This window comes from Hemiscyllium ocellatum, chromosome 11 (assembly GCF_020745735.1).
Source record: "Hemiscyllium ocellatum isolate sHemOce1 chromosome 11, sHemOce1.pat.X.cur, whole genome shotgun sequence".
Lineage (NCBI taxonomy): Eukaryota > Metazoa > Chordata > Chondrichthyes > Orectolobiformes > Hemiscylliidae > Hemiscyllium > Hemiscyllium ocellatum.
In genome coordinates this window covers 29,271,856-29,295,213 of record NC_083411.1, presented here as the reverse complement: position 1 = coordinate 29,295,213, position 23,358 = coordinate 29,271,856, and the positions used below count along the sequence as shown (strand labels likewise).

At 40.1% G+C, this 23,358-nt stretch overlaps 1 protein-coding gene across 2 annotated transcripts in view; it reads right to left on the bottom strand.

Moving 5' to 3' along the window:
* The window catches only part of lnx2b (ligand of numb-protein X 2b), a 54,357-nt gene extending 31,232 nt beyond the window's left edge, over window positions 1-23,125 (bottom strand). For both annotated transcript variants that reach the window (XM_060832501.1, XM_060832502.1), the window contains exons 1-2: window positions 22,897-23,125; window positions 557-1,034 (exon numbers count right to left, since the gene is read on the bottom strand). In XM_060832501.1, the coding sequence (XP_060688484.1) occupies window positions 557-945 (389 nt within the window). In that variant the 5' untranslated portion in view covers window positions 946-1,034; window positions 22,897-23,125. The remainder of the gene's footprint in view (window positions 1-556; window positions 1,035-22,896) is intronic.
* Window positions 23,126-23,358: the final 233 nt, after the last annotated feature.

Sequence of the window (23,358 nt, the reverse complement as noted above, 5' to 3'; positions counted from 1 at the left end):
ACACAGAGGGTGGTGTGTGTACGGAATGAGCTGGTGGAGGCTGGTACAATTAAAACATTTCATAGAATCATAGAATCCCCATAGTGTGGAAAAAAGGCCAATCAGCATCTGGATGGGATATGAATAGGAAGTGTTTAGAGGGATATGATGCAATACTGGTAAATCAGACTAGATTTATTTAGGGTATCCATCTGGTTGGCATGGATGAGTTGGACCGAAGGGTGTATTTCTGTCCTGTGCATCTCTGTGACTCTATGACTATTTGTGTTACATAGGAACTCAAACTTCTGTTCAGTTTTGTTTCCATGAATGTATTTCAAAAGAACTTTGGTAGTGAAGAGCTTGACATGACCCAAGGATATAAAAAAAAGGTGCTATACAAAGACTAGCTAACTCTTTCTCAATTAGTTTCAAATTTATTGTTTTTTTTTGGCAGTGATGTGGGGGAGCGTAGACAAGGACACAGACGTTTCTAAATTTCCGTATTAATTTTTGCATTACTTTATCTGCACCACTTGCTTCTCTTCCCATTGAAACTGGAGCGCACACAGCTTACCTATTGCGGAGATGTGGGTCGAGTTCACAGCGTTGCATCACCTTCCCACAGTCCAATCGAAAAGGGCAAAAAACGACCAGCTTATCGAGGAGGTTCCGCACCAGAAGGCTGGATTTCCGACAGTGCTGGAAGTGAAGCCTCTTACGATCCATCGGGCAGAAATCCTGCTCTTGCAAGAAATTCTCCAGGCACTTAAAACAAAACGTGTGGCCGCATGGGGTGTCCAGAGGTTGCAGCAGGGGCTGCAGGCAAATATGACAAACTAGTTCATCATCCACTTCATCTTGATAGTCATACAAATGGTTCTCTACCACCATATGGGTCTGACCGCACTCCCAACACAATTCACTCACAGTCTGGCTTGCATCTTCAGGATTAACGTCACTCATGATGTCCACCTGGTACTGAGAGCTCCTCAACGAGTTGCAGATCTTTACTGGAAACTTTCAAATCGCACTTGTTAGTGTCTGTTTCTTTACTGCAAAAGAAAAATCATGAATCAGACATAAATATTTATTCCTGCAACAAGAGTAAAATACTTCAAATGCTGGAAATTTGAAATAATAAAAGAAAACATGAGAAATATTCAGTAGATCAAATAGCATCTTGGAGAGAAACAGAGTTCACATTGATTTATTTATATTTCAAATATTTAATAAACGAGAAGAATTAGCCAACAGGCAGTTTTAATACTTCAGGGTAAAAGACGGAGGTTCAGCTAAACGGGAATTACCGGAATGCTTTTTAACAAGTCTGGCAAGTTGTTTTGCAACTTACACTCTAATTAGAGTGATACTGTTTCGAGGTATCTGTATCAATAATAGGTGCACCCATTAACTCCACCTTTTCTCAAGTATCATGTTCAAAGTAAAAGCCATGTGACGCACAAGCTCTTCCTATGAATGAGCTGTTTACCTGAAATCGTCACAATACGGAGGTCAGTCCTTTAACAGTCATTTTTGCAAGGTGGGTCTATTGGTGGCATCAAGTACGGTACTGTAGTATAGTGGTTAAGATTCTGGACTGTTAATCCAAGGGCCCTGGACTAACATTCTGGAGACAGGAGTTCAAATATCACCATTGCAGTTAATTAAATAAATTTGGAACTAAACGATGACTGTAAAATTAATAAATTGTCATGGTTCACTAATGTTCTATATAAATGACTCCAAATCCACAGCTTTGTGACAGATTCAAAAGCACGCTCTCAAATGACAAGGAAACCACTCCACTGTACCAAACTACCATGAAAAGCTATAATAAAAATAAACTCAGATGAAATACACAACATTGACCTGGACATCAGGTTTGGAGGCACAACCAGCCTAGTCCATTATGCAAAGTCATCCTAACATCTAGAGACATAGGAGACTGTCCTCACATAGTAGTCAAACAACAATAATAAAAGCAAAGAACAACAGATATTACAGATCTTAAACAAACAAAAATCAAACACTACTAGAGAAACTCGTAGACAGAAAACAGGAGTTCCAAGATCTGTAAAAGCCTGATTAAAAACAGACCCAAGTCTCAAAATGTCAACTGTTTTTCTCCACAGATGCTAGCAGACCTGACTTTCTCCAGCAATTTCTGTTTCTTAAATCTTAATTTTTAAGTTGTTCATGGAATGTGGGTGTTGCAGACTAGGACACCATTTATTGCCCATCCCTAAATGCCCTGGGCTTCCTTCTCAAACTGCTGTGGTCTTTGATGTTTAGGAATTCCCACAGTCCCTTTAGGGATGGAATTGCTGGGTTCTAACCCAACAAGCATGAAGGAACAGTGATAAATTTCCAAGTCAGGGTGGTGTGTGGCTTGGAGGGGAACCTTCAGGTGGTTGTATTTCCCATACATCTACTGTCCCTGTCTTTCCATGTGGTAGACACCATGTACGGTATTTGGAAATGGTGTTGAAGGAGCCTGAGTGAGTTACTGCACTGCATCTTGTAAATGGTACATACTGCAACACTGTGCATCAGTGGTAATGGGTGTGAATGAAACTTGAATTCAATAGAAAATATGGAATTGAAAGTACAGCAATTATAAAAACCTTTTTTCCTGAATTTTTAAATTGTGGACTGAAATGGGAAAGGACTGTTTTAAAAACTAAGGATTGTGGGAAGAATTCCTGCACTTTCTAAAAAGCAGGTTACTCACAATAAGTGCTGCTTATACTGTTGTTTGTTCAAGCAGCAGTGGAAGTTTAGTTGCTGAGGAACGGACACCAGGGAGCATGCCCAAAATGGGAATCTGCCTGCAACAAGTGGTTGATTGCCATTCCACTAAACAATCAGTTCTTGATGACAAAGGCCTTCTCCCCAACAAATGTGAGATTGGCTCTAGTAGCTGAACAGCTCGTGCGTGTAAATGTTTGGTCAGAGTCTTTAGACTTCTGAAAAGTAAGGAATTACCCGTTTTCTGCCGTAAAGGTCATCTTAAGCCTGAAGAAAGCCAGTTTACTTCACTCATCAATTGCTGTAACCGAAGGCTCTTAACCAACAATTCAGAGACTTTGTAAGTGTGAACCGGTCACTCTGACTCCTGCAAATAAGTGAAATTACCTGGAGAAGGAAGATTGAGGAGCAGCATCATCTCAGTGAACCCTATCTATTGGCGGGATGGGACCATTCGCCACGCCGATTCACCGCCGCCAATTAGCCACTGCCCTTTCACCGCTGGGGACGCTTTGTCACCGCCCATTGGCCACTGACAGCAATTCACCACCGCAAGTGTTTGTAACTCATTTTTTATGTACAAACCAGTAAAATTATATTTATTTCACCTCATTTTTTTAATCAATACGTTCTATGTCGTTGTATAAATAAAGGGGACTGAGAAGTACGAAAGAACAGGCGGGAGGGAAAACAATCAGGAAATATATATATTTCCGGTGGCGAATAGTCTCCAGAGGTCAAACGACCCCAGTGGAGAAATGCTGGTGGCGAACCAGTAGTGGCTAATCGGCAGCGGTGAATGTGCCGTGCCGAATCGTCACCAACCCATCGACTTGGACCATTGATCTGCCTTCCCAGTCTTTTCCTCTGCCTGCCACAAATTTTTTTGTATTTGTCTGTCTATATAGGAGAAGAATTTTAGGAGGATAGAACTAGTAAAGTTCACATCCATGGTTCATAATTGTTTACCTGTGGTTAAAATCTACTTTTTTGTAATAAATAGCTAATTCTTGTTAAGTACAGAAAGCTAGTCCTTGCTTTCTGTCAAACTTGTATTAAAACAAAACGGCAAAACATGACCCCAAGAAGCCCAGAGAAAAGATGTCCTTTAATGCTTAATCGGTTCAGGCTTGCATATAAGATAACAAGAGGAAAAGCTCTGATATTAAAGGGGAGGTGATGGCCTAGTGGTATTATCACTGGACTATTAATCCAGAGACCCAGGTAATGTTCTTGCAACCGAGGTTTGAATACTGCCATGACAGATGCCGGAATTTGAATTCAGTACAAATTTGGAATTAAGAATCAGTTCAGCCCAGAAGCTCACCAGGAATTTGTCCAATTCTGAACAATCTTCCAACTGCTCCAGAAATGAACTCTCCACCATAAGGAGATGCTTGCTGATTATTGCACACTGTTTAGTTTCATTTGCAACTCAGTCAATGACACAGTTTCTACCCACATGCATCAAGGGCTGGACATCCTTAAGGCTTGACAAGGAGTAAGTAACATCTGTGCCACACAAGTATCAGGCAATGACAATGACAATCTCCAACAAAAGAAAGAGTATCTATACTTCTCCCCTTGAAATTCAATGGCACGATCATTGCTAAATTTCCCAATATCAATACCCTGGGAGGTTACCTTTGACAAAATATATAACTGGATTCTGGATTAGTGGTGCTGGAAGAGCACAGCAGTTTGGGCAGCATCCAAAGTGCAACGAAATCGACGTTTCGGGCAAAAGCCCTTCATCACTGGGCCAGCTAAAATGCAGGGAAGAGATTTCTACTGCCACCACTGCTTTATCATCATTACTGGGTATGATAAAGCAGTACTTGTTTGGATATTACCATGTTAACAATAGATTTGAAATTATGACAAAACTTTATCAAGCCAATAATGAAATCATTGAGTAACGCAAAAAGAGAGTTCACTGTTCAATTCATAGGCACACTGTACATGTATTTTGATAGCTGAGCAAAGAAAAGCATTAAGATATCACAAGTGGAGGTTTGCTTCTATATTTGGCAATGCTCAACTTTCTGCAAAGATCTACTGTTTTTAGTTTCTTTTAAAAACATGACCTGCTCTATATTAGGGTACTTTCCACTGAAAATACATTAACGATCTCCAAATACTCTGAGTATTTTTGCCAGAACAGTTAGGTTTAGTACTATTTGTAGATCAGAACAAGCATTTAAGAATATAGCATGCACGTTAATTCAAGTATCAATGCATCAACTGAAAATAAATTTTAAAATTCAGACAATTGCATATTGGAAAGCGAGCTGAGAATTGACTAAATAATGATGCACTGTGTTCATGTCCACTACCTAGAGAAGGAGCACTTAATGGAAATTACAGGGGAAAATGGATAGCAACATCTATCACCTTAAGGAGTACAAATCAACAACAATGAAAGGCCACAAAACTTTCAAGTATAGATAAACTCAACTCTCTCCTGAAACAAAGTTGTTGTTTAATTGACCCATTTCAATTATTTTCTTCAATGCTTCAAAATATATGAAGGCATGATGAAGCTATTTTTGATATAAAATTTCATTTTAACTAAATGATTTATTTGATGATATCCACCAAAAAGATGAAGCCCATTTTGGTTCAGCCTGTTCATTTTTTAGTTTCCTGCATTAAAACAGGATTTTTGAAAAATTTATTTTTAAACCAATGATTGGATTGCCCATTTCTGACTCTTTCCCCATGAAGACTCTAAATAGTGGCCATGTGACTTGGTTAAGTCATTACATCAACACCTCATACTTTTCCATGACCTCAAAGCAATAAAACTGTATGCCTTCCTTAGTGTACACTCTTGTACAATCTATGGATTTATGTTTAAGAGTTTGGAACCACCCAACAATTACCATGTGTCACGACTGTGTCTCATACTCTTTCCAATTTTGCTACTGAAACTATGGTCTCTTCCTTATGTTTCTCAATTTTTCACCTTTGACAAATCTATTTCTTAGCTTTAAGTCACACTTCCATTCAACCATACGAAAAGTCTTTGATTAGACCGGGCAATCATTAATTGGACAAAGCCATCATCACCTCTGTTTGGTGGAGTTCAGTATTCTTCTAGCTAGTTCCATTAATTTCACATTTCACTCCTCCAAGGAGAAAAGTCCCTGGTTCTCTAATTTATCCATCTAACCAGAACTCCTCATCCCTTGAACCATTCATTCAGTACCCTCTCCAAATGCATTCACAATTTTCTTAATGTGCAGGAAGCAGAAGTGCACATGACAATCCAATTGAGGCTTTGGAATCAGCACTTTATAAAGATTCAATAAAATGTCCACCGGTCCAGCCCAGGATCCCAAATGTCTTGTTAACCACTTACTTATGCCCTGCCACCTTCAATAATTCATGCACTTAGACCCCCAGCTTGCTCTGCTCTGTATCCCATTTAGAATTGTGCCCTTTATTTTACAATGTCTCTTCTCATACTTCCTACCAAATTGAAATTTAGTGCAGAGAACAGTGAAACAATACTGTATGCCACAATTTGTTATTGCACCAGTACTATGTCTTCTTGGTGTTGATCACTATCCTGCAGACAGGTCAAGTTTTTATTCTTTCAAGTTTTGTCTCGCTTTTCTGTAATTCACTTCGGGACATGGGCATTGTTGGCTGGCCAGCATTCACTACTTGTCCCTAATTGTCTTTGAGAAGGTGGTAGTGAGCTGCCTTCTTGAACCACTGCAAGCCATGTGCTGTAGGTAGACCCACAATGCCCTTCAGAAGGGAATTCCAGGACTTTGACCTGGTGACAGTGAAGGAGGGGAACTTGCAGGTGACAGTGTTCCCGCGTATCTATTGCCCTTGCTCCATGGAAGTGACTGTAGATTTGGAAGGTTCTTTGGGGAATTTTATAGATGTGGCTTGTGGATGAGGTGCCATCCAAATTGGCTGCTTTGTCCTGGATGATGTCACGCTTTGAGTGTTTCTGGAGCTGCACTTATCCAGCCAAGTGGGGAGTATTCTATCACACCTTGCATCTTGGAGAAGGTGGACAGACTTTGGGGAGTCAGGTGGTGAGTTACTTACTGCAATACTCAAATTTTGAAATTATGACCTGAATGTCAATTACCTTCTGTTTCCCAATACATGTTACTTGACAAGTTTCAGATTTATTGTCCTAAAGTGGGTTTTCTCTTTGGCTGCTTTTGCTCAGATAGCACACCTGTTGTTAAAACTACATCATTCAAATGGTAGCTAACACAGTCAGTTGAGTCCCAGTGGGATAACTCTCACCTGATTCAAACGTTTCACTCTAGAATTTTCAGCACATTATAGATTAACATTTCAGAGTACAGTAATACCAAAGTGGTGATACTCTGGAGGAAGGATCAACTTTTTACAGAGACATTAAACTTGCCCTCGCAGCTTAATGTAAACTATCCAGTTATACCATCTGAAAAAGAGCTGTAATATTCTCTCCAATGTTGTGGGCAAAACTTGCCCTGCAGCCAACATCACTGAAATAGATTAAGTGATTTATTTAATTGTTATTTATGGAAGCATACTGTGTACAATTTGGATGGAGTGCTTCTACATTGCAAAACAGTCATTTCACTTCAAACATACTTCAACACGCAAGATATTCTGAGGTTGTGCATGGTACTATATAAAAGAAACACTTCCCTTTCAGCTTCTTTGGATTAACAGACAGTGGAACGCACTAGTGTCATGTTTCTCATTACCGAGCTGTCTGGGAAACAGAAAGGGAAACAGTGAGCATTCCAAGATCAACATAATATTTCATGAGATGTGACACCTGATGAACTTTGTCCATCTGTTTATGCCAAGCAAAAGGATGTAATGTATCATGAACTAGACCAAAGATGCCTGAATGCATGTTGGAAATGTTAACAGTTACAATTAAAATGAAATGGAAATGAGAATTTTGGAAGTGAATTTGTTTTATAGAGGTGGATCAGTTTTTAAGGGCTTTACATTTAAGTCCATCTTGGAGAGAACTATTTTCTCCCTCTGCTAGACATATTACACATATTTGTATACTTTCAACCTAATGAGTAATAGGTACTAATCTGCCCAAAACTATCCAAAATGTGTCATGAGTTGTCATTAACATGTCAGCTTTAAGAGAGGTGACTGAAAAGACAAGGTAGGAAATAAAAATTAAAACTGTTTTGGGGATGAGGCTAAGGAATAACTGTAGGCGTACAGCAAAGGATATTTTGGATCTGGCTGGATTATAACTGACCCAAAAGGTATTTGATCTTAAAACTGATGCTAAAAATGCATTTTTGTTTTGAAAACTTGTAGAGCCCATGCACACTGAAGGACAATGAATTACAATTTGTACAAAAAGAAAACTTGAATCCAAATGCAATGGACGCATTATAACCATGGTGGATGAATATGCTGGTTAGGTATGATACTCTATCACCATCCATCTTTATGCTTCTCTAAGAGACTCATTTGAGAAATACCCCACACACTGTGGCATTACTACAGAATTAATTGACATTGACAGTTTAATTACTCAACTTTACCCCTGTGATATTCCAGATAGTGAGTGGTCAAGGAGCAAGTCTTAAAACAATAAGTCGAAAACCTATAACACTCAGCATCATATGACATTTCTGTAACAACTCACTATTTAGTTCACTGGCTTCTTCCTTGGTACTTTCGGCTATGCAAATCCAAATGCAAAAGAAAATCAGTCGCAACATTTAGATCAGGTTTCTCTAAATTAATTACACCTTGTGCATTCAGAGCTATGGTATGAACCCCTGAGGGCAAACCATCCATCAACAGCAGAGAACCATTTCATAACATGACAAAGCAAAGAGAAATATTCTTAATGCTGAAAAATATAAAGTACCAGAGTGAGCACTTGAGCAGTCTCCCAGCAGTCCAAACTTTCTGCCTATGACTCAATACTCTACCAGAGGTGGGAATGGGCATTTTCAGGGGTTACTAAACTCCCCACCTGAAAGCTTGCTAGATCAGACTCCAATCAACCAATTATGAGTTGATCAATGAGCTTTTCAATGGAATCCTTAAGCAAAGCTCTATTCTTCCAGAAGCTACCAGCCAACCAGAAGCCAGCACCTTCTGGTTCCTAGTGATCATGCTGAAAGCCCAGGCTTCAAGAGATCCAACAGCAAGAAAGCACCTCAATTTCTTTTCAGTCTCACAGATGAGGCTGGCCACCCTTAGCTGATGCAAATTAAGACCATAGGCCCTAGTTCTCTAGTTGGAGAACCAACCACTTTTGCCTGCAAGGAAGGCAAGTATTTGGGCCGGTTGTGATGTTGAGGCCTTTAGCTAACTCTTAATTGGTCCCTTAAGGGTCTTTATTCATGACAGCTCAAGAAGGCCACCAGCATTTCATTACTGGGGTGGCAAGAAAGAGGCAAATATCTCTCAAGGCAAAAGTGAGGACTGCAGATGCTAGAAACCAGAGTTTAGATCAAAGTGGTGCTGGAAAAGCACAGCAAGTCAAGCAGCATCCAAGAAGCAAAAGCCCTTCATCTCTCTCCACCCTGGAGGCTTCTTGCCTCTAATCCTGATGGAAGGCTTTTGCCCAAAACGTCAATTTTCCTCTCCTCAAATATCTCTCAAGTCCAACTCACTCAATTTTGTACCCTTCTCACCACCTCCTAGGAGGGAATAAATGAAGCCTCAGTGTTACAGTCGATATGTCAAAAGTAATGGTAATGTCTATCCAATTTACAAAATATGAAATAACAAACAGTTGAGAGTAACAGAGAGACCAAGTGAATTGCATATTTCTGTAGTAATTTTCAACTTCTCAAACGTTGTTGTCTATGGATCAGAGGGGGAACCTGATTGAGGTGACAGAATGAGGAGGAGCATGGACTGGATGGACAGGAAGCAGCTGTTCCCACCAGTTGAAGAGTAAATCATTTTAATGATTAGATTACCTACAGTAAAGAAACAGGCCCTCCAGCCCAACAAGTTCACAGCGACCCTCCAAAGAGTAACCCATCCAGATCCATTTCCATACCAATTTATTTACCCCTGACTAATGCACTGTGGGCAATTTAGCATGGCCAATTCACCTGACCTGCACATTTTTGGATTGTGGGAGGAAACCGGAGCACCCGGAGGAAACCCACGCAGACACGGGGAAAATGTGCAAACTCCACACAGATAGACAGTTGCCCGAGGCAGGAATCGAACCCGGGTCCCTGGCGCTATGAGGCAGCAGTGCTAACTACTGAGCCACCATGCTGCCCAAGTTATAGAAATCTTACAGTATGGAAGCAGACCATTCAGCCCATCAAGTCCACATTAACCTTCCAAAGAGCATCCCACTCAGACCCAACCCACTGTAACCTTGCATTTTCCCCATGGCGAATCCACCTAATCTGCACATCTTTGGACTGAGAGAGAGGAAACCTACACAGACACGAGGAGAATGTGTGGAGTTTACACAGACAGTTGCCCGAGGGTGGAACTGAACCCAGGTCCCTAGCGTTGTGGGGCAGCAGTGTTAACCACTGAGCCACCAAGCCATAGAGGCATAACTGTAATCATAATTTTAAAGGTGAAGAGAAAGAGGTTTACAGGGGATTTGAGGAAAAGTGTCTTCATACAGAGGGTGGTGGGAATCTGGGATACACACCTTGGGAGGGCAGTAGAGATCGGAGTCCCACAAACTTAGAAAAAATGGATGAGCACTTGAGATGTCATAACATTCATGGCTATGGACCAAGTGCTGGAAAGTGGGATTAGTGTCAATAAGTCAGCACAGTCTTGATGGGCCAAATGGCCTCTTCTGTACTGTATGACTTGATGTCTCTATGACTCTTAGTGACATTAATTCATCCAAAGAATTACAATGGAATGGATATAGAGAGTCTGAAACCTTGCCCTAGTGAGTCAGGATCTCTAAAACGGGCATGCATGAGCAAAGTAAGATTCTTAACATATCTTGTGAAGGACTATAATATTAATCATCATGACAGTTTGTTCTTAGATTTTGCTTATTGGCAATTCATATAGATTTTGATATTTTGATTTTATACACTGGATATTGAGGCTTACATAGGGGCTCATAATGTGCTCAGGCAGACTTTATGAATTCATCTCTCATCTAATAAACAGGCAATATTTTTAAATAGATATTTAATTTTAATATGCAAATAATCCAACAACAAATACCACAACTGGCCAACTGTTTCAGGCAGCAGCTCCTGTGAATAAGTGATCCGTGCAGCCTCTGTATGCAACCAATCTAAGAATATCTTTTATCAAATAGAACATACACCTGTCGCTGTACAAAGCTGTCAAACAACCACACCCATTCTTAATGGGGACAGCCCTTACCAGGACCTGTACTTGCAAATGGCTGTGAAGCAGCTCTCCTATAGGCTCCTATTCAAAGACAGAGAGAGGCTTGGCAGCAAGTCAACTTGTTTTCCATTTCATCATCTAGCTGCTGTTTGTCTGTTGCCTGTAGATTAATCAGCATGAACCATCTGAGAAAATGGAAAGAGACCTGCCCACTGCTGGCTGCCTTACTTACATTACCAAGCTGTGTGCCAGTGTTTAAGGATGAATAGAATCTTCAAATATTCAAAGTCTACATCCAAGGAAAGCAGAGAAAGGGCAGTGTTGCAGTTATCTTAACACATAATTGACAATTTAAGAGATTATGCCTTGATTTGCCGTCTGAATCACGGTTGAGAGAACCGCATGTGATAACAGGCCATGTATTGTTCATATTTCAATTACAAACTCCTGGAAGTTAATCTGAAACATTCCCTTGTATACTGACAGTAAGGAAACTGTCTCTGAAATTAAGTGAAACCTTAAGTGTGTTTGGTTTCAGTTGCACTTTGTTTGGCAATGAAGTGAAATAAATTCAACACTCTACCCACACCATCCTCACTGGAGTCAACTTACCCCACCCGAGAGCCACTATCTTTCCAGATCAACCAATGAACTGCTTGGTCTAATAGGCTCAGCAATATACTAGTCTGTGCCTTTAGTAGCTGAGTAGTCAGTAGTCATTACTTTTATAAGTATGTGATCTCCACAGCAGCACAGCAACATCAATCAGAAAATGCAACAGGCAATTTACATGCAGCAAGGTCACACAAGCTCCAGTGTAAATGTGAACAGACCATCGGTTTTAGTAACATTGTCCAAGACAGCGTTTATCCCTCAAGCAATGGAGAGAAGTTCCTATTGTTTTCCAAAAGAGTGCTGGATATTGGGACTTACATAGGGGCTCATAATGTGCTCAGGCAGACTTTATGAATTCATCTCTCATATAATAAAAAGGCAATACTCTTAAATGGATATTTAATTTTAATATGCAAATAACCCAGCAACAAATACCACAACTGGCCAACTGTTTCAGGCAGCAGCTCCTCTTCAAAGAGAGCATTTATATCCAGCTCAGGTGGCTGAGAGTTGCCTCAGTCTAAGAAAGCATTGAGAAGGAGGAGGAAGCAATGTAGATTAGGATGAGCAAATTTTCCTTAACAGTGCATTGCTGATGATAGAAGTATCTCAGATATATAGATTTGCAGTTTTTGGAGCATACAGTATACCATCCACTGCTGATGCAGGTGTGACAGCATATCACAGAGTGGTTATTTTAAATCAACCTACTCAGCCATTTAACTACACACTTTTAGATCAGGTGTGACTTGAACCCAACTCTCCTGATCCAGAGGTGGGGATATTACTACTGCAAGGCAGAGTCCTCACATCGAGTTAATCTAAATGTCTAATACCTGCAACAAACTTATTATGTGGAAATTCAGGAAAAAAACAATTCCCCAAATAAAATAGTGCTAGATTTTGCAACATATTTATTGTGTTCATCACTATCACAGTAGTCTGTTCAGTAAATTAATACTATTCCCAAATCCACAATGAAGAATTTGGGTGCTCAGTGTATCACGTTCTTCGGGGACTATTCCAAATCCCAAGTCTTGTGGTCAATGAGTAAAATTTTGACATTCATTAAAATATTATTTTGTTTTACTTTGATGTATATTTTGTCATTTAATAAATTAATGCAATGTTAAGTTTATTTAATTGAAAGCAAATGAGTTTTCCCACTCACTAAGCCTGGGGCACTAGGAAACTCAAATCTATGCCATTCCAGGCTTGGAATTCTTGGCAGGTTTGCAGTCACATTCCCAAAGCTTTGTCATTGCCACTATCAAAGGATCAGAACAACAGATTTTCAGAGGAAAAAACCTCCCACTCCCTGTATAGAATTTCTAATTGAAAGCTGACAATTAAAAATTCCCTGAACAGAAAGTATTCACTTAACTGGAACAAAATATTACCACAGTCTGTGTTTAGGAAGGCCTTTGACCAGGTCAGTTACAGTCCTGCTGTTACAGTGTCATTTCTTCAAACAACGAGAACATAATCAAGCTTTAGTAAATGATCTTGGCTACCATGTTATTCAATGCAGACCCAGTACACGTTTTGCAATCTATCCAACATGAACAGAATGTCATCATTTGCAGACTTTACATACAAAGAGGCCTGTAAAGGCATATTTCGTACGATTAACTTCTGCTTGAAGTCCCACAGTGTGGTGCAGGTTATTTACGGAAATCATTCATTTGCATGCTGGTATCAATATGCTTGGGGGGGGGCGGGGGGGAGCAAATGGGGCATCACAATTCTACTTGCAGTTTACTTTCTCATATGAAGGAAAAGAGTATCTTCCTAAAGAAGATACTCTTAACGCTGCTGCGCCCCAATACAAACTTGCACAGTCAGACCCAATAAGTGCAAACACTGGGGTCTCCACAATGGCATTGGAGACTCACATTCTTCTGGGTCATTAGGGACATGCAAACAGAAGTAGACTATTCAGCCCCTCTCACCATTCAGTAAGATCATGGCCTAACTCCAAATGCCTGCCTTTGGCCCAAATCCCTTAACGCCTTTGCTTAACAAAAGTCGATCTATCGTAGATTTAAAATGATCAACTGTTCCAGCATCCACTGCTGTTTGTGGAAGAAATTGAAGCCATACTGCTATCATCATTCTGCACAGCAAACCAGCCATCCTGCTTATGAACTTACTGACCCCCTTATCTCTTGATATGACTCTGGAGGTCTGGCCTGTTTTGTAGCAATTCAAAGATTCTGAGAAGATTCAGATGTGGCAGCACATCAGGTATCATAAACTGCATCATTACACATCACACACAGCACAAATCGATAGAACAGGTTTCTTCTCAAGTGTTTCTGTTCTCAAACTGAGGATTTTCATACTAAACTGGCAGAACAGTCCATGCTACCCCATGTCTCCTAATAAGATAAAAGATAGTTGACCACATGCCCAGCCTATGGGGGTCACAACTTTCTGAATCAGCTTATTATTCCTAGTGGAATGGAAATAGAGTGGAATTAAAACACACATGAAAGGATGGAGATTAGATTTATACCACATACCTGCATCTAGAAAATGTCATTGTTTGCTCATTTGAGTCTTTTGCGAGAGGACTATATCCAATTTTCTCCTCTACCCTGTGCCAAAGATACAAATCTTAGGGGGACACAGCTCAGCTGTGCCTGGCAATCCTGAGTGTCTCTGCATGGTCATTCTCCACATTTAAGATATTCAACTGCGGACACGGTGGGAGGCAAGCCTGCGTTTACATGAAGGTGGCACAGATGCTTTACAATTTTTAATATGTTCCTTTAATTATGTGCAGTAGTAAGTAAATAAGGCATGAAGATAAGATCATAAGGAATTGGAACAGAGTAGGCCTTTGACTCCTCGAGCCTGTTCTGCCATTCAATGCAGTCTTGGCTGACCCAGCATTCCTCTTGGTCACTTTCCTGCCCTTCTTCATAACCTTTGATTCCATGCTGAGATGGACTAGAAATGTCAAAAGTGTGGTAATAAAAATATCCCTGAACATGGGCTGAGGGGGCAACTTGTGAGAAAGTAGCAGGGACTCGACTGTGAAGTAAATGCATTGACCAGGAAGGTCCAAGTCTTATTCTGCGCTGAATTAGTTGATCCAAGCTGAGACAGGGACAGAAATGCTAAAGAAATTGAACTGCATTTCACTTTACATAATGTCAATGGGGAGGATGATAGCATAATGGTTACTAGTTCAGCAACCACTGACACCTGGAGTAAATCTCTGCAGATATAATTTCAAATCCCACCATTGCAGATGAGCAGATGTAAATATAATCAATAAAAAAACCGGAATAAAATGCTGATTCCATGAATATTAATCATAAGTCTAAATCATTTAGTTGTTAAAAACCCACTTGGCTCACTAATGTGTTGCATGGAGGCAACTTGGTCTGGCCAACATGTGATTCCAGACCCACAGCAGATTAAAATATCACAGAATCACTGAGCTGTACAGGATGGAAACTGACCCTTCGGTCCAATTTGTCCATGCCAACCAAACATCCTAACCTAACCTAGTCCCATTTGCCAGCATTTGGCCCATATCCCTTTAAACAATTCCTATTAATGTACCCATCCAGATGCCTCTTAAATGTTGTAATTGTACCAGCCTCCACCACTTCCTCTGGCAGCCCAACCCATACACACACTACCCTCTGCATGAAGAAGTTGCTCCTTAGGTCCCTTTTAAATCTTTCCCCTCTCACCTTAGACATATACCATCTAGTTTAGGACTCCCTCATGACAGGGAAAACACATGGGCATGGATAGAGTGAATAGTCACTCATGATTTTATAAACCTTTACAAGGTCACTCCTTAACCTCTGATGCTCCAGGGAAAATAGACCCAACCTCTTCAGCCTCTCACTATAGCTCAAACCCTCCAACCCTGCCAACATCCTTGTAAATCTCACTGAATTACATCAATCTGCTACAAAAAAAAACAAAGCACTATGAATGTACTTGTACCACATGGACTGCAGTGATTCAAAAAGGGGGCTTAATGCTACCACAAAGTCTCATGATGGCTCAGTCATTAGCACTACTTTTCTTACAGCGCCAGGGATCCAGGTTCAATTCCACCCTTGGGCAACTGTGTGGAATTTGCACGTTCTCCCCATGTCTTCGCAGGCTTCCTCTTGGTACCCCAGTTTCTTCCCACAGTCCAAAGATGTGAAGGTTAGTGGAGTGCTCATGCTAAATTGCTCACAGTGTCCAGGGATGTGCAGGTTAAGATGGGTTAGCCATGGAGCATGCAAGGTTTGGATAGTGAGTGAGTCTGGGTGAAATGCGCTTCGGTGGGTCAGCATGTGCTCGACGGGCCAAATGGCCTGCTTCCACACGTTCGGTATTCTATGATTCTTCCTGACAACAAATTTTAAAAATTGAAACATTACCTAATATAATTTTCCAAATGTTATGAATAAAGATTATGCTGAGAAATATGTTGACAATTACTTTTTGGTCTACAATCCAGTGATAGCTACAGGAAGTGGAAATGAGTGAATGCTTAGCTGAAGATAAAGGCACTCCCAGCTGAGTTCTCCTCCTCTGTTACTCTCATACCTTAGACATGAGCATAGCCACTCGAGAGAATGACTGCTCTCCACAGAACCACTCAAGGAAGGATGTCAACTTAATTAACAAAGCAGCGAAACAAAATCTGAAGGAAGCAAGAGTGTTTTGGTTTGCTTTTTGTGCAATGGTATACTGCCCTATTCCCGCAAATGTTTTCTCTGTAAATTATGCACCCATAATTGGCTATGTTTTCACAATTACTGGTAGGGAACACTTTATTACATTGCCAAAGGGCCAGTTCCATCTATGAGGCTGCAACTGCCAGCAAATTGTGTGTCCAAAACAGTCCCCCACAAGATGTAAAACCACCATTACATCAGAAGCCAAGGGCCAAATGATTAGAATTTGGAACAGTGAGTATTTTTTTTCCTCATACCCAGTCCAACCACTGCTGTGGAAACTGAACCAATCCAGGAACATGCTTATTTGGATACCAAACTGTACAATAAATTTAGCAACTGATCAGGTACACTTTGTTTCATACGAGGTTTAACTCTGTTGTGATGGCAACAACAGCCAAAACATATTACAAGGTGGAGCGACAACAGCACAAAATGCTTCGCAGTACTGTGGAACTTAGTTGGAGATCAAATCACAACAGACACATTACACGAAGATCTTATTAACAACAGACACTGAACTCAATTATTTAGAATCTTGGAAAAATGACAAAGTCCATTCCACCTGATGAGCTCATGGATCTGTGAAACTTAGCATTACTGAGCACTGCATGACATCAAACAAGAATTTTAAGGTGTCATTGTTTTTTGTTGTTCATTGTCATGGTAAAATACACTTAACAAATTTACATGTTACAATAAAAAGGCAAAAGAAAGCAAGACTTTGGGAATAATGTGGACTGTTTTTCTCCTGTATTTTCCCTGAACGAACTGCTTCAACTCTTTGCTAGGCTACAATATCTCAAGTCAAGATTAGAGTGGTGCTGGAAAAGCACAACAGGTCAGGCAGCATCCATGGAGCATGAGAGTGGCTGTGCTTTTCCAGCACCGCTCTAATCTTGACTCTGATCTCCAGCATCTGCAGTCCTCACTTTCGCCTACAATATCTCAAGTGGCAATCTCTCTTCAATAACTGGTGGGGTACCTGCAAGAGGGCCCAACTACTTGGGCTCAAGCTATTCAGAAGAGAAAGTGACAATTTGGAGGTGGAGCCCATATGAAATATTCACAGATGATATAAAAGCCAAGCCAGAAACAATGTGTTGTGAGGAAGTCTTCAGTGGTTTTAGGAGGACATGGACAGGCTTAATGAATGGCCAAGAACATGGTAGAGAGAATATAATGTGGAAAAAGTGAGGTTATCTGCTTGGTAGGAAGAATAAATGTACAGAGTTTTTCAAATGGTACGAGTTGGAAAGTGTAAATGAGCAAAGGAACCTGGGTGACCAAGTCAGTAAATCACTGAAGACTAACAGAGGTGCAGTAAGCTACTTGGATGGCTGAAGGAATTTTAACCTTTATTGCAAGAGGATTCAATTCCAGGAGTAGTGATGTCATGCTTCAGCTGGACAGAAGCTTGGAGTACTGTTCAAGAAAGCTATTATTGCCACTGAGGGAGTACAATGAAGATTCACCAGACTTGTATCGTCAGGATGGCAGGATTGTCCTATTAAAGAGATTGAGAATACTGTTTCTGTCCTCTCTGGAGTTTCAAAGCATGAATGTTGATCTCCTGGAAATTTACAAAATTAATTAAAAGGGATAGAGAGGGTAGATGCAGGCAAAAATGTGGAACCTGGTTAGGGATTCTGGAACCAGAGGGTACAATTTAAAAATAAGAGGCATGCCATTTAGGACTGAGATGAGGAGAAAGTTGTTTTCTCAGAAGGATGTGAATCTTTGGAAATCTCTACCCCAGAGTGCAAGCTCAGACTTGGAGGTTGATAAGATTTCTGATTACCCATAGCATAAATGGTTATGGGATGTTGTGGGTAAAGGGCATTGTATTAAATGGCCAAGCAGGATCGATGGGCTGGGTGACTTCTCCCGGTTCCTAGGTTCCAGTTTCTCATCCAGGTGTAATGGTGGTGGCATATCAGCAAACAATGTAACCACGTATATTGCTGTACCTCCAGCCAGGGTCAATGGACAATGAGCAAAAAGTGAACCCTAAATGAATATTTCATAAATAAAGGGTGATGCAAGTAACTACTATTTCCAGGAATAATGTTTTCAGAGGAACAGTCTCAAATTTTCTGGATGTGAAATTGCCCTGACTTTCCAGACAAAATCACAACTATGTGGAAAGCCCTGACTTGTTGTTTCTTGAGTGTTCTGAAGAAGGGTCACTGGACCTGAATCATTAATTCTGCTTTCTCTCTACAGACTGCCAGACTGCTGAGTTTGTCCAGAAATTTCTGTTTTTGTTTCTGTTTCTTGTACTGCCTTGAAAAGACAATGACGTAATCAATGTTTCCAGTAATGCAGAAGGCTCTCACATTCATCCTGAGTTTGTTTCCTTGCAATGATAGGTAGGAAAACAAGTTGGAAAGAGGACACGGAGTCTGCAAAAGGGATATAGATATGTTGAGTGTGCAAAATTTTGCAACATAAGTTTGTGTACTTTGGCAGTATTACCAGAAAGCCAAATATTACTTAAATGGAAAAAAAAACTGCAAAACATTGCATTGCAGAGGTATCTGGATGTTCTATTATGTGATTCACAGGAAGTCAGTATGCAGGTACAGCAAATAATTATGAAGTGAAATGAATATTGGCCTTTATTGCAAGGGCAATAGAGTATTAAAGTAAGGAAGTGTTGTTACAGCTGTACAGTTCTGATATTAATCATGAGATCACATGGCACAAATGGTGGCCATTTGGTGCATGGTAAGCCCCATTCTCTGTTCTTTCCAATATCCCAGTAATGGTTTCTTTCAAATGTGTAGGTTGAATCCCATGTGAAAATTACCACTGATTGTGCTTCTACTACCCTGTCATGCAGTACCATCTAAGGTCATAACAAATCATTGCACTTAAAATAAATTACCCTGCATTCGAGATAATTAACAAAAGAAGCATGCCCTTTGGTTACCAACCTCCTGCCTGTGGGAATATGCTCTTTATTATTTATTCAAAACCCAGAACCTTTTCTGCTTTAAGAACAATTCCAATATCATTAATCTCTCCACATGACTGACATCCCTCACCCTTGGTATTTTTTACTTTAGGAACTCTCCTTTGCACCATTGCCAGGGTCCGGATATCCTTCCTAAAAGCATGGTGTTCAGAATCACAGACAATACTTTTGCTGGCATCCAACTGAAAACAGTTCTAAAGACTTAAATTAACTTTCATGCTTTTGTAAAACTGATATTTATAAAGCCACAGATCCTGGATTTTTTTTTAAATTATAGCTTTTCCTGCCACCTTCAAATATTTGTATTTGGAATATGATCTGTCAGTGATTCTGGTATTAAAAGGTGATATCCTTACCTGAAAAGCTCTTTTTGCTTGAATTTGCTCTAATCCTTTTAGAGAGAATATGGCACGGCTGCAGAAGGGAATTTTTATGCAATGAAGAATGATGTCCTTCACCAGCACAGCAAGCGTGGATTAATTTAGTAATTAAAAGGGATAAATTATGAGGGTATGTTGTATAGAGTAGGCTCATATTCCACTGAATAGAGAAAATTAGTGATAATCTAATTGAGATTTTAAAACGATGAATGCATTTGCTGGATGGAGAGTATTCAACTACTTCCCTTCACGGAGATAAGAGGCCATAACATTAAAAATCATTAGGCTGTACTGGGGTTCACCTCTCACAAAATGTAGTGAGAATCTGTAACTTTCTCCCCCAAAATAAGACCAATTGAAATTAGCAAAACTGAAATTGATATTAAGCAAAGATATTAAGTGTTACGGATCCTGAGAGAGTAATGGAAATTAGGTCATAGATCAACCTAATCTAAATGAATGGTGAAACAGGGTCAAAAGGGCTGAGTGACAATGACAGCTTCACAAGATTAATAACATCCAAACCCAACAACGATGTGCATTTACATAGCACCATTAAATAGTAAAACACCCCAAAATGTTCCACAGGAATGTTATAAAATAAAAATTCCTGGACTTATCTAAAGTGCAAAATTATGATGAAAATGTGTTGCTGGTCAAAGCACAGCAGGCCAGGCAGCATCTCAGGAATAGAGAATTCGACGTTTCGAGCATAAGCCCTTCATCAGGAGAAACGTCGAATTCTCTATTCCTGAGATGCTGCCTGGCCTGCTGTGCTTTGACCAGCAACACATTTTCAGCTGTGATCTCCAGCATCTGCAGACCTCATTTTTTACTGCAAAATTATGATGGCAATTTGCTATAATTATCCAGAATAAAGCATTTACAGTTGCAAAAAGGAGATATTATTTTTCTTCAATAGATTGCTAACAGTTAAGCTAACAGACATCCGAGAAAAAAAAGCCTTTTATTCTTTGCACTGATGTTTGAATGATGAAGTTGTTTTTACTTTTCCTGAACCAATAATTGGTTCTTAGAGAGATTATCGTGGACAAGAATAGCATATTGAAAGTACCCTTTTATTGAGATCTAATTGGCAATTTAACAAGTAGTTTTCAAGCAAACTGATACAAATGTTAAATAAAAACCAAAGAACTGTGGATGCTGTAAATCAGAAACAAAAACAGTTCCGAGGAAGGGTCACTCAAACCCGAAATGTGTACTCTGTTTTCTCTCCACAAATGCTGCCATACCTGCTGAGCTTTTCCAGGAATTTCTGTTTTTGTTTCTGATAACTGTTTTTGGGTTCTTGCTAGGTACATTGGTCCAGACTACGGGATTACCTCACTTATAGCAGCAGAAATCAGGTCAATCATAGGCATCAATATACAGTTTGCACTTCACAAATATTTTGCTGGCAATTTAATGAGCAAGGATGTTAATCCTACTCTGAATAATAGGAATTATATTAAGCACCACATCAAAATTTCACAGCCTGATTAACTGCTTATACTGTTTGTCTCACTTTGAAAGACTATTATTTCAGATGTCAGACCTCAAGTATTTAGTATTTTGTATAATCAAGTCTGAAATTCCTAAAAATAAAACTAAACCACAATCAGATTTTGCAAATTATAACCATCATCCACTTCTATAGGTTCCATTAAAAGGTTCAGGCAATACTGCAATAAAAATGTACAAACTGCAGGCAGTTTAAAACAGGGTTTCAAAATCAAAATACCTCTGCTGTAACACAATAACAATTGAAGAGTCTAGGTTCTGCACATCTGCATGCTCAAGTCATTGGTAAACAGCATAATAGTGTAAACAATAGATACGTGGAATTGACTCCAGATGTTTACCAGGCAAAGAAAACAAGCACCTTCTCAAAACCAGAAACACAAAATCCAACAAACGCAGTTCTTCCATATTGTCAGAGCTCTGGAGACAAGCATCCTGATGCCGTGTCACCAAGATTAGTGGTAATGATCCCACCATCAGTGTCAATAAATTACTAAAACCAACAAACAAACAGTGAATGCTAGTTTTAAGTAACTGGAAATATGCCAAAGCAGCAGTAAGGCCAGTGCAGCTTTGGGTACAGCCCATAATGTAAACAAAGAGTGAATTGAAAACAGGAAATTTTGGGAATACATCAGAAGTCAATCAGCATTTATAAAGACAGACGTTTAAGTGCTCTGAGTATTTGCCCTTCCAATTAAGAAATAATTGGGATCAGCAAATGCTTTACGTTCCATTGAAGAGTTTTGCAATGTATATGGGGCACAGTGTTACAAAAAATATCCGTGAAAACTGCGTTGAGAGATATGCCAAATGTGAATACTAACATTTAAATTTGGAAAGTAAATACAAAGCTTGATTGATTTTTCCCATCTTTACCTGCCTGGCTTACCCCGAGCACGATTCATCACCTTCCTTCCCCAACTCGAACTGAACAGATACATAAATGACTCCTCTCCCTGACTCATGCACACACACGTCAATCAGAATCAACACCATTCCATCAGTGTTTGGTGTCCCGATGCTGTTTAAACAGCAAATACTTTGATTAACTGGCCTCACAAAGCTTTCGATAGTCTGAACTTTGCCTTCGCTGATGAGCATTAATCTCTATCACAGTGCCCAGAACTGCGACTGACTACAATGGCAATTTCAAAACTCCTGCAAGTCTCCAACTCTGTTGCCTTTAGTCCTCTGATCTCCCAAAACGCTACTAACGGAAAGCTAATCTTAGCCCCATTATTGTAATAAATCTAGACTGGGATTTCAATGTCACCATTATTTTAATTCGAACACGATCACTCGGTTAACATCCCACAATGTTCCGATTCGTGTCATGCCACAACCCTGGGATTTTGTTTTCTTTGTTCCGTCTCTGTATTTATTGTAAAACTTTTTGCTTTATAACTAACCAAGTGTCGGTGATTTTACAGCAGCCCGCACCATCACGGAAATGTAACCCGTCCCTACCTGCTTGGCTCAATCCACACTGACGCCAATCATCATCGATCCGGAGAACAAAGAACTGGAGCACCAATCTTAAGAGAATCAATAAGAAGCAGAACCCGAATGGGAAACCGGAGCCCCCCCCCCCAAATGCCAGCGCTTTGTAACGCATGGTTTAACTGCAAATTTGGCCGCGCCTGAAATTTACCTGTCGAACCTTTCGAGCGAGTGGGAGGGAATCACTGAAGTCGAACGAGTCCTTTTCTGATTGAACAGGAACAAAGTCCGCTCTTTCACGAGCAAATGCTTCAAAACACAGATCTCTCCCTCTCCCAGCCAAAATTAAAGGCACATTCAACACTGCACTGTATTACCAGTCGTCACAATAGAAAGTACACTCTCTAACTCCAACCTCACTATTCACCTAATCCTTTTACCAAGGGGGAAATAAAGGGAAGGAACTGACGTTGAGTAGGCGGGCTGCGTCAGCATGGAGACCTGTACGTCAGACAGCCACATGAAGAAGGTTCTGGCTCAGTGACTTGTGAGGAGTGCCCTTGAGTTCCATAATTCAGCTGTGAAATATGAAGCTCCTTAGTCTAGGGTATAACCTACTGCAAAATACAACTATCCACTTATTGAAAGTTACTTAGGTTTGCAACAGGGATTG